The sequence below is a fragment of the Eublepharis macularius genome, chromosome 2, assembly GCF_028583425.1.
Source record: "Eublepharis macularius isolate TG4126 chromosome 2, MPM_Emac_v1.0, whole genome shotgun sequence".
NCBI classification, from domain to species: Eukaryota; Metazoa; Chordata; class Lepidosauria; order Squamata; family Eublepharidae; genus Eublepharis; species Eublepharis macularius.
The window spans coordinates 137060072-137076949 of record NC_072791.1 but is presented as its reverse complement, the minus strand read 5'-3'; the positions used below and the strand labels follow the sequence as shown (position 1 = coordinate 137076949).

General features: G+C 40.8%; 1 protein-coding gene across 4 annotated transcripts in view; it reads left to right on the top strand.

The window, feature by feature from the left end:
- The window catches only part of AP2A2 (adaptor related protein complex 2 subunit alpha 2), a 79272-nt gene that overhangs the window by 26998 nt on the left and 35396 nt on the right, over positions 1–16878 (top strand). For 2 of the 4 annotated variants that reach the window (XM_054970505.1, XM_054970502.1), the window contains exons 3-8: positions 3701–3843; positions 6140–6333; positions 8188–8317; positions 10913–11014; positions 15041–15149; positions 16232–16379. In XM_054970505.1, coding sequence (XP_054826480.1) covers positions 3701–3843; positions 6140–6333; positions 8188–8317; positions 10913–11014; positions 15041–15149; positions 16232–16379 — 826 coding nt within the window. Of the gene's footprint in view, positions 1–3700; positions 3844–6139; positions 6334–8187; positions 8318–10912; positions 11015–15040; positions 15150–16228; positions 16380–16878 lie in introns of all 4 variants that reach the window. The other 2 variants (XM_054970503.1, XM_054970501.1) reach the window with 1 other exon arrangement.

Genomic DNA, 16878 nt, shown 5'->3' with positions numbered 1-16878 from the left:
GGTACTATTGACTTGATTCTAACGCTCAAGTCTAATGCTCAACATAAAGCTATGCAAGATGTATGTGTATGTATGTGTTCTGTAATATGAGACACTTGTAAAACTTGGAGGGTTTATTTTGCAGTGTATGCCTTTTTAAAATAGAAACATTAAAGGAAAATATTTAGAATGATGAGATTTGTATGTAAACAATAGAGGCTGTAGGCCACAGAAAAGCAACATCAGGAAAATTTCTGTTTCCTAACCGTCTCTGTGCTTGTAGTAGAATGCTTTTAATATATTCTTGATATGTTTAAGCACTAGAAATTGTTATTTTCAGAAAAATACTGTATGAGGATTGTGTTGGGTTCTGGCAAGCCATGTGCTAAAGAATTCATTAAACTTGGAACAGTACAAAAAGGGCAATGCAATGACTGTGGCAGAGGAGAGCCTGTTTTGAAAAACTCCTTACCCTATACTTACTTCGCCATGAGTCTGGCCAAATGAAATAATCCTGCAGCATTTCTAGGAGATGCTCAAACGTGGACTCTGACAAGTGTCCAGAAGTGGGGGAGTTCCACAGTGGTAGAGATTAGGGGTGTGCACCCAAAAAGGTTCTGAGTTTCCCCTAGTGGAGATGCCACGGTGCCCTAACTATTCTGAAGTAATATGTTGAATGCTATTATAATTGTTCTAGTCCCAGGTAATTACTGTAGATCACAAGGAGAGAGATTGATATATAGGAATTCCAAGGCATTGAGGGCTCCATCAGCATGGTGTCTGGAAGACAACAAGGATGGCACAGCTGTGGTGAAAGCAGCAAAGGTACCTACCTGCATTAGGGCGTGGACTGTATAGGCTTTTGTGCCAACTGAAGCTGCCTGGACATAAACAAGATATTGCACATTTATACAAGGAGTGGTAGGTGAAAATATGGGGGTTTTTTACCTACAAAACATTTCAGACCTTGAACCCACATCTGCAGGACCACCTCTCTTGCGGTGCTCTACTGTTACAGCTTTATTTATGTGAGCAAAGCCTTCTGCAAATAGGTGAGATCAATAGCTGCCCCTCCATGTGCATTCTCTGTTGTAGCTCTCACTTTATGGAATGGCTTGCCTGAAGAGATCAGGAAAGTTGCTATTGTTCCTCAGTTTGTGCAAAACAGAAGTGTTCAAGAGGCCATTTTTTAAAAAGGGAATAGGGCTGTAGTATAGTGGAATGGTTCAGATGGGTGCTTTTACAAAGGGAGTCGCTTGTAATGTGTCAGAGGAGTTAGCCGTGTTAGTCTGTAGTAGCAAAATCAAAAAGAGTCCAGTAGCACCTTTAAGACTAACCAACTTTATTGTAGCATAAGCTTTCGAGAATCACAGTTCTCTTCGTCAGATGCATGATACAGAGACTGGTCAAATACAGAAGAGGAGGAGAGAGAAGAGGCAATTAGGGGGAGGAAGGGGGAGGGAGCAATCAAAACATTCCTTTGCTAGTATATGTAAACATCTCCTTTTGGTGTGGAGTCAGTTTGCCGTGTTAGTTTGCAGCAGTAAAAGCATCCAATTCCTATGTAGTATAACCACAGCTCTCCCTGCCAGATGCATCTGTCAAATGCATTTTCTGCCCTGTCATATATTTTGGTTCCATAGTGTCTCACTTTTGTAATCCTAGTCCTATTGCGTTGTTTGGCTGTCATATGCAGTCTGATTGCATTTTTTCATATTTTATCATCTGCCTTGTATCTCAGCAAGAAAGGTGGTCTGTAAAATAAACAATAGTTGATACAGGCATATTTCCCATGTTTAATTTCTTCATTTCAAAAATAATAGCTCTGTTACAGTCTAGAGACTGAGGCAACTGCATGTGCCTTAAGGGAAGTAATATCTTTAGACTAAGCACACATAGTCCCAGTCATAAGGCCATCTACTGCCAGAGTCTTACTTACCAGTTATGTTTGCTACATAACCAGAAGGATATTCTAATGCACACAGTCAGCTTTAGTCAGCAGTCCCTTGTACATTTTCAGTAAGAGGAAAAAGTGCCAAAAGGCAGATATGTTCCCTTTGCTCTACAATTGAATTACAAGCCCTTATGTAACAGATTGTTTATTGAATTCTTACCCACAGTTTCTGAAGCCGTTTCTCCAAGCTTGTGACAGATACATTGTTGAAACGCACTGGCTTGGATTTTAAGGTGCCATTCTGTCAGCACAACACTGCCTCCTCTCGCAGAACAACTTCTCCATCTGTGGTCGAGAGGAGGGAGATCTTTGATTCCTTCCTCTTGTTGCAGACTTCAGATTTGTTTCCCCTCCCCATTTCTTTCATATCCACAAACATGCAAGAATGTAAAGGCTTAACAGCTATGAGGGGAAGTAAGGAAGTTGCCTTCCTCTAGTATGACTTGCTGTGCTAATTAGGATCCTGCTCTTGTTGATGTAGGCAGGGGAAATGTAAGATTGTTGGCTAAATTCACTTTTGTACTTCAGGGGCCTTCCAAAGTCATGTGCTAAAGGTTAATTCTCACATGCAATTTCAGGCTTTAGTCTACTGAAATTTCAAGCGCTATGGCAGCATTTCACATGGCTGTAGTGAGCAGCTCTTACAGTGTGTTCTGGGAGTAAGCTCCATTGAGTAAACTTGAATAGGGTTGTGAGTAGACCAGCTATTGATAACACTACTAATTAGTCAATAAGACTTGTTATGCTAACTTTTGGCTGGTCCAACATTGTGCTTTGATAATTAGATATTGCTTTTGTTTCACATTCCATGAGATAAGATTGTGCTGGAATGGGCTAGCCTACTGTGCTTTTCTGGAGATGAAACATTTGAATGGACAGTGTTCATGGATGATAGACTCAAATAGATTCAGATGCTTTTTTCCTAAAAGTGATCTAATTGGTTGCAGTTATAGTTTGCAAATGAAACTTGGTGTTTGGGATATGGTCTTGTTCAGGATAGTATTATTAGAACCCAAAAGGTGTTCCCTTTCTGTCTATCTATTCAGCTTGTTTTACGAGAACCAACCTATACATGTTTCCCCTTTACCAGATTTTAATATCATTAAAACACAAGATTCCAGATCTGATTAAATGACAATACAAAGAAATATTTCTCTGAGGCTGATGCCACTGTTCCAGATGCTCATTTTCCAAGCAGATGTGAGGAAGTGTCCTTCCACCCCATTAGCACCAAACCTCTGGCAACTAGGATTGCCCTTCATTATTGTCCTTGCTTATATAGAGGGAATGACTTAGAATCTGCAGTTCCGTCTCTGCCATTAATGGAACAGATTGATTGGACGTAGGTAGAATTTTTAAAGGCTCTGCACTGGAGATTAGAGTCCAATCCATGACAGAATACTGGATCGAAAAAGGCCAAGGCAAACAGCCAGGAAGCAGGCAAACATGCAAGACTGGATAATAATTTAGAGCACTTTATGGTTTTTGGAATAACTTACAGTTGAAGATTGGTGGGTCATATTGCTTTGATAGAAAACTGTTGATCAGCTTGGCAGCACTTTCTAACGAGTTCTCATGGAACTGAGAATAAATAAAAGATCTCTACTTTCATTCCAGGTGGAATTTGAATAAGTTCTGAATGTCTCATAATAGTGTGTCTTGGAGAACTTCAGTGGTGTATATTTGTATTAATATAATGGGCATATATGGTTTACAGTGCAATTTGTGTTTACATTTTTTAAAAATCTGACATTAATTTCTCTCTAGGTGATAAAGCGCTTGATGGCTACAGTAAGAAAAAATATGTCTGCAAACTGCTTTTCATCTTCCTTCTGGGTCATGATATTGATTTCGGCCATATGGAAGCTGTGAATCTACTGAGTTCAAACAAATACACAGAGAAGCAAATTGTAAGTAATGTCTCATCACTCTGTTACATTCATAAACGTTTTTTTTCCTGACTAACCTGTAGGTAAACCTATGACACAAAGGAACTGTGCTTCATTTTTCTTTCATTAGTTCTGCATTTGTACATAACTGAGAGAGAGTGATGACCCATATGGGTGATCTTCCACTAGTGGGTCATTTCCAGGGGCTGTAGAGAGAGACTAACAGTGCAATCCTAATCAAGAGTTACTCCACTCTAAGCCCATTGATTTCAGTGGGTTTAGAACAGAGTAACTCTGCTTAGGTTTGCACTGTAAGAGAAGAAAGAGAGAGGCAGTGAGAAAGGAAAACATGCTGTTGGTTACAGAGCAAAATTTCCACTTGCTCTACAGCTCTTGCGCAAACAGAAATGCAAGAAGAAGACTGCAGTAACCACTTATGCTAAGTCAGACTTACTTAGTCTCAGCTCTCTGCTTGCACAAGATCTTGTACAAGTAATTTCTGAGAACTGTAATATATAGGGAGAAATATGTTAGGTGTTGCACAAGAACATTCACAAGCAGAACTGTACTAAGTTGTTGTGTTTTCTGCTTGCACTTCTCTGGTTCAAAGCCACGGACCATGTCCAGTGGACCAGTAGCTTGTATTTTAATAAATGCAATTTTATATAAGGTAAGGTCTCATGTTATCATTTGGAAATGAAAGTGAGGCATTGGTTTGGAAAGATTAAAGGCCATTGCTCTATTGCTGCTCCGTCTAAACCAGGAACCAGCCACTGAAAAATACAGTTAATAAGTAAAATTATAGTCCTCATAACATATATTCCTAGGTAATAAGATGTCACCAATGCTGAATATAACAGATTTCTATGGTAGAACAGCAACCCTTCTGAGACTGAATAAATTTCTTTGGGTTTACATTTCATCATATGGAAAGGGTATAATGAGTGCCTAGTGATTACCACCAGTTGGTCTTGGTCTTGGTGCTACTATCCCTGTGCACACCACCCTGAGAGCTGGTTCCACCCCTGACTCCATGTAATTGGTGGCTCATGGCACCTAGACGTGGAGGAAGTCTAGATCATGAGAGGGAGGGCAAGAAGGGTTGCATCAGTGCTTAGTTCTTACGGCCTGTTCTTACATGCCCAGGGTAAGGCAGATCGCCACCTTTGAGTTAGGTAGCAATTTTCCCCAGGCCAGTTTGGCTCGGGATCATGATGGTGTTTTGCCATCTTCTGAGCATGGAGTAAGGATCACTTGGGGGGGGGGGGCGGGGAGAGAGGTATTTGTGAATTCCCTGCATTGTGCAGCAGGTTGGACTAGATGACCCTAGAGGTCCCTTCCAACCCTACGGTTCTAAGTGTCCTTACATATGTTCCTTCCTCATGATCGGCAGTATTTGGAAAGCACTGTCCCTGATCATAGGGAGGGTATGTCCGTCAGACACTTCCTTAGTATGTTTACACCATGCAGACCACCCAGCAGTCACTCAGAGATAGTGGGCAGGGCCAATGCCCTCATACCTGCTGACCATTCCCACACATTCAGTCAGTGCACAGAGAGGTCATATGTAGACGGCTTCTGTAAAGATGTATTAAAGGTTAGAAATTCTGAATTGCATGTCAGACTAGTAATCTGATTCTTGAAAAGCTACCCAGTATTATAAAAATCCATAAAACTTTGAGACTATGGCACTGTCTGCCAAAACGTTTCCCTTCCTTAAAATAGCAGTGTGCAACATCAGGTTGGCCATGCCTTACCAATAATGACATGTGCAGGTATGCTCACCACATGATATATTTACAATACTTTGAAAATTAGTGAATAATCTGACAGATTTTGGCTGTAGCTATTGTTGAAACATGTTGGTGGAGATCCAAAGAGTCACATCCCATGTGCCTGTTTTGGCAGTTTTTCCCCTTTACAGTTTCTCTATATTCCCCTTCCCTTAGCTGGTCCTGTAAGATGTGCTTTTTCTAAGTATCAGCAGCCTTTCAGCACATGGATCACCAGCCTTTCAGCATTCTGTTCATATACAGGACTGTCTGTTTCTTAGTCATTATGACACTCCTATTGTAATTTACTGACATGTCTGAATTTGAATATTGTTGTGGCACTAATCCCAGTTTAAATCATTTGAATTGGCTTGGAAATCGGCAGTTTTATCATGTCTGTCTTTGAGTCAGAACTTGCCTGTGTATCTTGGGAGGTCTTAGTGTCCTGTACTACAAGACAGGAGTTCTTTGTTAAATACTGTGTAAGCAACTGCCCCCCCACCCCCCGCCACACATACATACATTGATGCTACTCTTATTTCCAGGGCTATCTGTTCATCTCCGTACTTGTGAATTCAAACAGTGAGCTGATACGCCTGATAAACAATGCAATCAAGAATGACCTGGCCAGCCGGAACCCCACTTTCATGGGACTAGCTCTGCACTGTATTGCCAATGTAGGCAGTAGAGAGATGGCAGAAGCATTTGCTGGAGAAATTCCAAAAATACTTGTAGCTGGGTAAGTAATAAATGAAGATTTCAGATGTTTACACTGGCAGGGCAATACATTTGATTTGTGGAATCTAGGCAGACATCTATGTGAACAGCCTGTTTGCTTAGGGCCAAACTAGATGTGAGGGCATCCCCACAGCAGTGACGAGGACATCACTACCATTTTAAAGTGATTTTAAAATGCCACCAGGGCCTGATCCTGATTGGGCCCACAGTGTGGCAGGCTAAAGTGTTCTGCCCTCTACACCTTATCAAGTGCTGAGACGGTTGTAGACCCCTCCCCCTGCACTTGAAAAGGCACAGCGGGAAGGGGGGAGAGGAGAGCACAGTGCTGCAGGCCTGATCAGGATTAGACCCTTGCAGCATTTTTCAATTACTTATGGCAGCAGCATCCTCATGGTGGCCGCGAGGATGCTGTCACGTCTGCTTTTAGCCCTTAGTAGTCCGGTGTTGGGCAGCAGCTTCCCAGACAAGAGCTGAGCTCTTCTCTATTGGGAACATTTGATACATTAAGACTTATTTTATTCCTGAAAAAAAGAGTTTAATTTTAATAGGCTGTATTCTTGTGTGTGTATATGTGCTATCAAGTTGCAACTGACTTATGATGACCCCAGCAAGGGGCTGTCAAGGCAAGTGAGAAGCATGGGTGGTTTGCCAGGGCCTTCCTCCACAGAGTCTTCCTTGGAGGTTGCCCATCCAAGTACTGACCCTGTTTAGCTTGGACTGTGTCATGCTACCTCCCTCAGAGGTTGTATTAATTTGCCTCTTTTCTAACTTTGTTATGGAGTGTTTGGCTCTTTCCAATGTGCTAACATTTTTGCATTGCATATTTTGTCTTGCATTTTGTAAGATGCGTGAACAGTTTTTGTGGAAAGGTATATAATAAAAAATTAAAAGCAAACTTGTCATTATTAGCTGCCTCTTCTACAATGAATATACCCTTGCCGAAAATTACTTTGTTTTAAGTGTCACAAGAGCCTCGTGGCGCAGAGTGGTAAGTCGTAGTACTGCAGCTCAAGCTCTGCTCACGACCTGAATTCAATCCTGATGGAAACCAGGTTCCAGTAGCTGGCTCAAGGTTGACTCAGCCTTCCATCCTTCCGAGGGCGGTAAAATGAGTACCCAGTTTCCTGGGGGGAAAGTGTAGATGACTGGGGAAGCCAATGGCAAACCACCCCATAACAAAAAGTCTGCCAAGAAAACATTGTGATGCAACATCCCCCATGGGTCAGTAATGACTCGGTGCTTGCTTTACCTTTTTAAGTGTCACTATGAGGTCCTTTCCTGATTCTGACTTCAAATTTCTGATCTTCCATACCATGTTTTGGAAAATTCCTGGGAGGAAACGTGATTTCTGAACTGTGCCAGTATAAAACAGCTTTGTATTTATGTTCATGACACTTAAACCAAATACTTCCTGTAATGCTTCTTTTAGTGTTGCTCCAGTGAGCAGTAATCTGGTTTCTTGTTGTATATTCTAGGAACTTAATATAATATAATATAATATAATATAATATAATATAATATAATATAATATAATATAATATAATATAATATAATATAATATAATATAATATAATATAATATAATATAAAAGTAAATAGTTTAATGCAGAAAGTGACAGTAATTCACAAAACATAGCAGTTTCACTTAGAGAAAGTTTACCTTTGACCCAGTTATTAAGTAATTATTTCGAATGCTAGAGAGAATCTCAGGACTTCTGTTAGAAAAAAAACCCATCATGAGTAATTCATTCTTTATTACCTTATAAGTAATGTCATTCCATGTCCCCTTCCAAACTGAGTTGCTAATTCAGGATATTTTTGAGTTCTACTGTGACAGGCTTTGATTTCTCTTGCAGAGATACAATGGATAGCGTGAAGCAGAGTGCAGCCCTGTGCTTGCTACGATTATACAGAACTTCCCCTGACTTGGTTCCTATGGCAGACTGGACATCAAGAGTTGTGCATCTTCTCAATGACCAACATCTGGTACCTTGACTTCATAACTGTAAACGTATTTGACAAATGTACTGTAAGTCAAGTCCAGTATCTGAGATGTGCCCAAATGCTCTGAGGTAGATGTGCTGCTGATTACCTGTAGACTTGTGCTAGACTACAGAGACAGGCAGGAATGTTATAATAACCAGACCCATCTGCTTTTCCATTCCGTCAGGTGTGCAGCAATCTCCTGTATCAGGTTGGTCAACCATGGTATAAAAGTAACAACATCAAGGTGTTTTGGTTTCTACATACTGAAATTAACAAGATATGGTGAATACATAGCAGTATATAAGACTCATATATATATATATAAGACTCATATATATAAGACTCAGAAAGTGTTTTGAACTTGGTTTTCACTGTAGTCTTTTTGATTGATTATTTGTGTTTCAGGGGACTAATACCACATCATGCACAACCCAGAGATTAAACACAAATCTTAACAGAAGTTTTCCATGTCACAATAAAGTATTGAATGTACTAAACCAGTTGTTGGCCCCAGTCCTCAGTGCTTTCCTAACTGTTTGCTTTTGTTTCTTTGCATAAGATACTGTGTTGTGTATATTACTTTTTATGTACTGGTGGGTTTGGTTAATATTTGAATGTTACCCCAATTCAGGTCAAGGCCATGAGGCAACTAAAGTGCTGGTTCTAATAAACAGCCAGTTTCACTGAAATTTTAAAGACTTAAAGACCCGAAGTTTATGTATTTGCCAAAAATAAAGCATTGTAGAAAAGTCTTCAATCTTTAGCAGTTGGTTCAGCATATTAAGATAATTAGTATTTCTTTACCTAAACCCCAATAAGTACTTCATACTTTTGCAATGGGGCTGGAAGAGAAGGACCCCTTAGTTACTGTATTGCTGATAGAAACTTATACATGCAAACTGAGAGACTTTTGTGGAGATTTATTCAATAACCCTCTCTTTGGGATTGCAGAAAAATTGTGTCTAATTTTTAGTACTTGGAGTTCAATGTAGATGTGCAAGGCATGTCTGTATAGACATCTAAAGTCCTTACTCGGCTAGTGGTGGGACTTAAAAATTAGAGTAATGTGCTTCTGGACAAGCAGGCGTACCTGGGCTGTATTCAGATGTTATGATCATCTTCTTAAGCATCTGGCACAATCACAGCTTGTTCACTGTGTTCATGTGCTCCCCAGGCTTCTCCTTCCTCTCATGTGCAGAGTTTGAGCAGTTCTTGGTTTGACTAAGTTCCAATTTGCCACGATACCCAAATGCCTTGGAAAACGCAGTTGTTCTCTTCCCCCCCCCCCCCAACTCTAAACTTTAAACTTCATCTGAGTCCCCAGTTTAGAATCCTGGCTGGAGGGAGGGGGTGAAAGAGGCTTCAGCTGTCCATTTGGAAGGCAAGCAAATTGGTATGTAATCAAACTGGGATGTATTCACTCAGGCCCTGTACATTAGAAGAGAAGGGAGGTGAGAGGTACAAAAAAGTGTGCAAGCACATGGTTTTTCTACAAGACTCCTCACACTTAGCTTCTTGTACAGATTTATTCTACTCCCAACAATCTTCTATTCATTGAATTTTTTGAAACTTGGCACTTAAGAGGTAAGGGGTTGGTTCTGTGTACAAAGATTTGCAAAGGAACAACGGGATTATGGTCTTTTTCGCAACTGTGTATGTTTATTTTGTAACCTTTTTGCTGTGAAGAAGAGACGTGATCTCTACAGACATAAATTCACAGTTTTGAGAACTGTAAAACGAAGCATCTGTGATAATATCTTCTAGATAGAAAAATAGCCCAATAATCTTACAGAAACCTCTGGAAGAGCATGACATTGTGAATGGATTAATGGAGTTTATTTACCAAAATATTTAAACGTTGCATGAATATACAGCTTCGTGCAACATGATTAAAAACTAATCCTTACTTCATGATGATAACCTTTGGACTACAATGTATCTTAAACAGAAAACTACCTTTAGATATATTTTCCCTCACAAAAGTTTTATTAAAAAAAATCCAGTTTAAATTAAAAAATCCTATTTTTTTAAAAAAAAAATTTAAATCATTGATTTTTATTTACCCTGGATTCCCCTTTTCTTCCTTTATGGAGCACAAAGTAGGGTATGCTTTGTCTTCATCTAGGTACTGAAAAGAATTACTTTGCTTCAGCAAAGTTGCTGTATAACATGGGCTTTCATACCATAGCCTGGAACCACTTCATTTGGCAAGCTGGGAATACTTTCTGTGCTGCTTTAGCCCAGCAACCAAGCTCTCCTCTTCTTCAAGGAAATCAGAACGCTGTTTTGGTTCAAGTACTTCTTCCTTCACAACAGCTGCTGCAGGGGAGGACAAACATGGTGGGCTTTTGGAGTTAAGCCTTTGGGGGCCCAAGTGGGAGGATGGCAGTGAAGTTGAAATACTTAAAGAAATAGCAGCTAGACTCCTATGTCACTCCTGTGGATACAGGAAAGAAAGGACTTGGAGCCCTATGGTTTAAAAGGTATATGTGGCACAGAATTAGTAATGAATGGTATTGCAGAACAGTGTAAACAAGTGTGCCTAGTAATTTAGAGTGGGTTTTAAATAATTGCAACTTTTTTTTTCCCCTTCAGGGTGTGGTTACTGCTGCTACAAGTTTGATCACTACTCTGGCACAAAAGAACCCTGATGAATTTAAAACCTCAGTCTCTCTGGCTGTCTCCAGACTCAGTAGAGTAAGCAGTTATTTGGTCACAAGTGCTGAAATGAAATTCAAATAAAGTAAATTAAGCTCGCTGGTAATATCAGTCATCTGGTTTTGTTCCATTGGGAAACTGAAGCAAGTCCATCCCATTGGTTTGAGAGGTTAGCATAATGGCTGTGGATGTAGGGTGCTGTCCAAAGGTTTCCTTTACAGTAGTTGATTGGGTCTGAACAAATCAGTCTTTACTTTGAGAGAGATTGCAGGAAGGCACACTAGTGTAGGAGTCATGGCTGTCCTTAATCATTTGTGCCTTTGCTTTGATTTCTCTCTGCTCCCTTGTGTCTCTCAGATACTGTGTCTCTCAGCTACTGTGAGGCTTCTGGAATAAAACCATGGTGTCAAGAATGTGGTATAGTGCAGGAAACTCAAAACTCAACTCAAAAGTTATGATCAGGGCACACATGGCAGGAAGAAAGCAATATAATTTGTGAACGAGATTCTGTAGTTATGTAGTGTACTCTGACAGCTCTTTTCCTGGTGTATGTAGTTTTTTTTCCCCCTGGTGGCACTCATTCTTTCCTGATAATTCAACTACTTCAAAAATGCTGCCTTCATAGATACTGATGTGTACATTGGTTTGGTAACATTATTCTTGATCTTTTCTAGCCTTTTAAAATCTGGTAGTTTCAGTCCTGTAATGTAGGGGGGGGAAACTTGCCTGTACCTTGATTGGGTGATGGACAGAGCTGTGTGTCTGGCAGACTGCTTGAAAGGCATTGCTACTTGCCATAGCCCAAGCTGCCAGTTGTGGAGCTATTGCAGTATTTCTGAGGTGACAGTGGTCCAATTCTGTGTTGTGGGCAACATCTTACTTCTAATGGAAGATCAGGCAAAGCTCAAGCCTCCTTGCACGTTGCAGCCTGGCAGTCTCTTTTCTATGAACGTGGGACAACATTCTGGGCAATTTTTTTACCACCACTTCATAAACTCTCAAGGTTTAGCCCTAGCACAGAATGCCCATTTGGGCTTTAACACCTGCTGATTCTTGCGTCTGCCTCCAGTTAAACCATACTTGGTGGGGATTTCCTGAGTTTCATCAGGCTTGTTTCTGTTTAACTTTGCAGTTTGTCTGAATGGTTTTATCAGTGTTTGTGGTTACCTAATAATCTGCAGGTCCTAGCTTAGGTTTTCTCTCTTTACTGGAAAGATACAGTCATTTATGCAAAACAGTATGGTGGCCCTGTAACATTAAATCTAAATGGTGCCAAGTTTATCTTACAGATATTATTTTCTTCTCTTTCTTTTTATTAGCTTACCACCAAAATCTCTTGAATATTCAGTATGGAAATAATCTCCTCCTTGTTGCTCATTTAATGTGAGAAGCAACATTTTTGTCCTGTACTCCTTCCCCCCTCAGATCTCAGGTGAAGTCTTCATTTCCTTAGATAGAAAAAGATGTGATTGAGAATCCACCCCACCCCCCATCCTCAGGGCTGAATAGAGATTTAGGATTCTTATCTCACTACAGATGCTAATTTCTGTTGAGTTAAACTGCATTGTACTAATGTACCTTTACTTCATTGTATCTTCCTATGCTACACCCCTCCCATCTAATCAAGCTGCATTGTACCTTTGTATCCTGATGTGTTCCCTTGTAATACTCTACCCTTATTTTGGCTGGGATATAAAGGCTCAGGAATCTCCATTCCTGCTTGTCTCTGAAGAAAGGAGCTGATACAGCTGAGTTTGTTAATCTGTCATGTCTGCTTCTGATTGAAATGGTGTCATGTTAAGTTCTTTCTCCTCCTAATCTTCAAAGCTATGCACACTTGTCAGATTTTGTGTTCTGTTCTCTTTCCATGTGGAAATGCTCTTGTCCTGGCCCACACATCTGTTTTTAATAATAATTTTTATTTATTTCAAGTAATAAGATCAAACATAAACACATAAAACATGAACTACATCACATAGTCATCTAATTCATATCTCTACAATCATCCACTACTTCAGTCATCAGTAATCATCTAGGTCATATATGAACCTAAACACAACATCTAAATCATATAATAGAAAATTATAATGAATAAACTTCTATCATTAAATTATATTGTCATCAATTAAATCATGTCTATATAAAACTTGCTTATATACATTTTTAATATTAAATATCTTTCTGTCAGTCTTCATATTTAATTATTGTTCTTAATAAGTTCTTAATTGTTCTTAATCAGTTACATAATCAAAAAATACTTTGGAATTCTGAAATTGGCCTATTATGTAAGTAAGATGTTAATTTTGCCATTGACACATAATCATATAGCTTATTCTTCCATTCCATCAAGTCTGGACATCGTTCTGCCTTCCATTTTGTTGCATATACTACTCTTGCTGCAGTCATTATATATTTGAATAGTTCATTATGAAATTTTGTAATATTATTTGGAAAAATATTTAATATATTTTTTGGAGTTCATCACAAGCTTAAACTTTAATATCGTTTGCATTTCTTCATTATATTTCTATCCAATATTTTATTGCTTCCTGGCAAGTCCACTGCATGTGATAGAATTAGGGGTGTGCACCCGAATAATATTTGGGTTTCCCACTTCGAGTTTACCCGAAGGGGGGAAAAGCTTCAGAATAAACCCTGAAATCCGAAGCGGCATGCCGCTTCAGATTCGGGTTTCTAAGTCGCTTCAGTATGCTCCATAAAGATTTGGAACATATTGGGGGGAGGGGGAGGCCACCCCCACCCTTAAACTCCCACCCCACACCCTTTAACCTTATCCCTCCACCCCCACCCACCCTTACCTGGTCAGGCTCCAGCTGGTCTTCCTTGCTGCATGCGGCTAGCTGGCAGACAGGGCTTTTCCTGCCGCTGGCATGGCTGGCTGGCAGAGAGGGCCTTCCCTTTTGCCAGCGTCACACCTGGTGTGGCTGGTTGGCAGACAGGGTCTTCCCTGCTGCCGCCTCGGCCAGCTGGCAGACAGGGCCTTCCCTGCTGCCAGCGCCGCACTGGCGCAGCTGGCCAGCAGACAGGGCCTTCCCTGATGCTGGCGCCGTGCCAGTGCGGCTGGCCAGCAGAGAGGGCTGCCACCACCGGAGGCCAGCAGGGAGGCAGGAGGACCTCCTCCTCCAGCTGGTGCCAAGTAAGTGGGGGTGGCGAGGAAAGGGTGGGAATGGTAAAATTTAAGGGCCCTGCCGCTTGTGAAAGGGCCCTTTAAACTTAACTTCCGGGACCCCTAAAGCTTCCCAAAGCATTATGAATGCTTTGGGAAGCTTTGGCTTGAGATTTGGTTCGGGAAATAACGAAGCTTTCCGAATTGGGCCCAATTCAGTATTTTACCCGAATCGGCTACCCGAAGCGCACACCCATTGATAGAATGTTGCATATGTGTTTTGGCATTTCCAGCACTTTCTGTCCACATATCTTCATAAGAACAAAAAAAAACCCATCCTGAGTCAACCTAATCCTTGCTGCCTCCTGCAGCAGCCACTTTCACAGTGTGTGTGTGTGGGGGGTGAGGGGACTATACAAAAGTACCAACTGATAATAGGGGGTTTAAACCCAAGTTTTTCTCTTTGCTTTGGGGCCAGTCTCTTGTAAATCAGGAGACTCATACTCCGGCCATGTTAGCAATCACTGGTAGCCTGTCTTCCTTGAATTTGTCATTTCTTTCCATTTAAGTACTGTTCTTGTGATTTCTTAGTTCGGCTTACTCCAGTGATTCAGTTTTGCACTTAACAGCTAGAACTGAAAGGACCAGAAGAGTGAACTAGACTTTGTCTCTTTTTATTTTCTTCTGACATTCTTTTAAAAAAATATTTCCCTTAGGTTTTCTCCATGGTTTTTATCTGAACTCTTTCACAAACTCTGCTCTGTTCCTATTCAAGTTATTCTTCATAAGCTTAGCCAGCACTTAGTGAATCAAGCCAGTTATTTATAACAGGATATAACATCTTCTATCTGCACTTAGACAGAGTTGTTCAGGATTCAGAATCTTCTTTATGGCCTTCCTGGGCTGGACAAGGAGAATAAAATAACTTTGTTTTATAGATTGTGTCATCTGCATCAACTGATCTCCAGGATTATACCTATTACTTTGTCCCGGCTCCATGGTTATCTGTGAAGCTTCTGAGACTCTTACAGTGCTATCCACCTCCAGGTAAAGTAATGAAGAACCTCCGTGTTTTCTTGCTTTCTTTACCCAGCACATGAAAGACCAACTTCTGCTGAAGCAACTCTTGTTTGTTTTGAGAGATAATGCAGCACTTTGAAGATAAGAATAGGTGTCAGATATTTTATTTCCTAAAGCTTGCCCAAGAAAATGATTGTTCAAAATGTTCAATTGCTATTAAGTCCTAGTGCTCTAAGTCCATAGTGCTCTTGATTTCTAACAGTCATTCAGAGCTGATTCTACTGGAAAAGGGTGTGATGAGAGGAGAGTGTTTTGTGCATCAGGCATAACAGTGACTCAAGCCTGAACTTATAAATGGCCAGTGTTTGAAGGCAATTGTGTATGTAAAATCTAAATCTTGGAGGCATAAAATTGCTGCCAGAATGTACTTTGAATGTGGATACATGCTGCCTTAGTATTTCTGCATCCAGGTCAGCACTGGGAAACAATTCTTAGCCAAACCCATCATGGTGGTCTTTGACAAGGTAATCATTAAGAAGTTTTGAAAATACTTCACTACAGTATCTAAAAAACAAGCTTCAGTTTGGAAGTCACTGGATCTTTTCATTAAAGCATAATTAGCCATTCCAGGATATCTCTCCAACCAACTAACCACCTGTTTGGAAAGGCAAGTCTTGGCTCTGTCTTTGGTCCATCTCTCACATTACTCTGTGTGCATACTATGCATATATAGATGGGTCGTAAATGGGAAGCCATTCAGAGCCTCATGAAAGTCCTTCTGACTTTCTGAAGGAAGAATGTGATAAAAATATACTGAGTGTAGTATTGTCCTGTTTTCAAATGTTACATAAATTCTTCCCAGAACATTGAAGTGTCATTTGGATGACTGATTAACCTGCTGAGTGGTCTTTTGTTAAATTTTTGGTACTTGGCTCTTTCTATAATGTGACTGAGGAAAAATTATGAAGCTTGGAGGGTCCTAATACTGGTACCATTCGATGTTCTCCGAAACTGAAAACAGTGCCATCTAACGGGCACAAATGGGTGGCAGATGAGGGCTAATGAAATTTCTCAGTGAATTTGCTTAACCATCCTATTTCTTCTAGAAGACCCGTCCGCACGAGGCCGTCTCACAGAGTGTCTGGAAACTATTCTTAATAAAGCTCAAGAACCGCCAAAGTCCAAGAAAGTACAGCATTCAAATGCAAAAAATGCAGTACTGTTTGAGGCCATTAGTTTAATTATCCACCATGATAGGTAAGTGCAAAGTAGACAATGATAGTATGTGGCTTAAAGCATTCTGTTCTGTTTTCACTCAAGGGCAGGGGTGGGGAACGTCCAGTCCATAGGCTGGATATGGCCCGTGATATCATTTGTTCATCTACGGTCTTCCTGTGCAGTCCCACATGGGACTGCACATGCGCAGGCCTGCCGATTCCGGAGATTTCCAAAGCTCAAACAACGCCAGGGGGCACTCTCGCCTCTCAGCTCGCATGCGCTGCCACTTTCCCGCTGAAACGGCCCCTTAAGAGGCGGAGTGCCCCCACATACCCTCAGTTTCTCTTTCACCGCTGGTAGTTGAGGTTTCCAGCTCTTCTATTGTCGCGATGTCGGAAACAGCTCTTTTCAAATGATGCAAGACCAGCGATCGAAAGATGACAAGGTCAGATGGCCATTCTAGCTGTTTGTACTGCCTGGGGGAAACCCATAACACACAGGCGTGCAAACACTGCCTTCACATCTAAGGCCAGGGCAG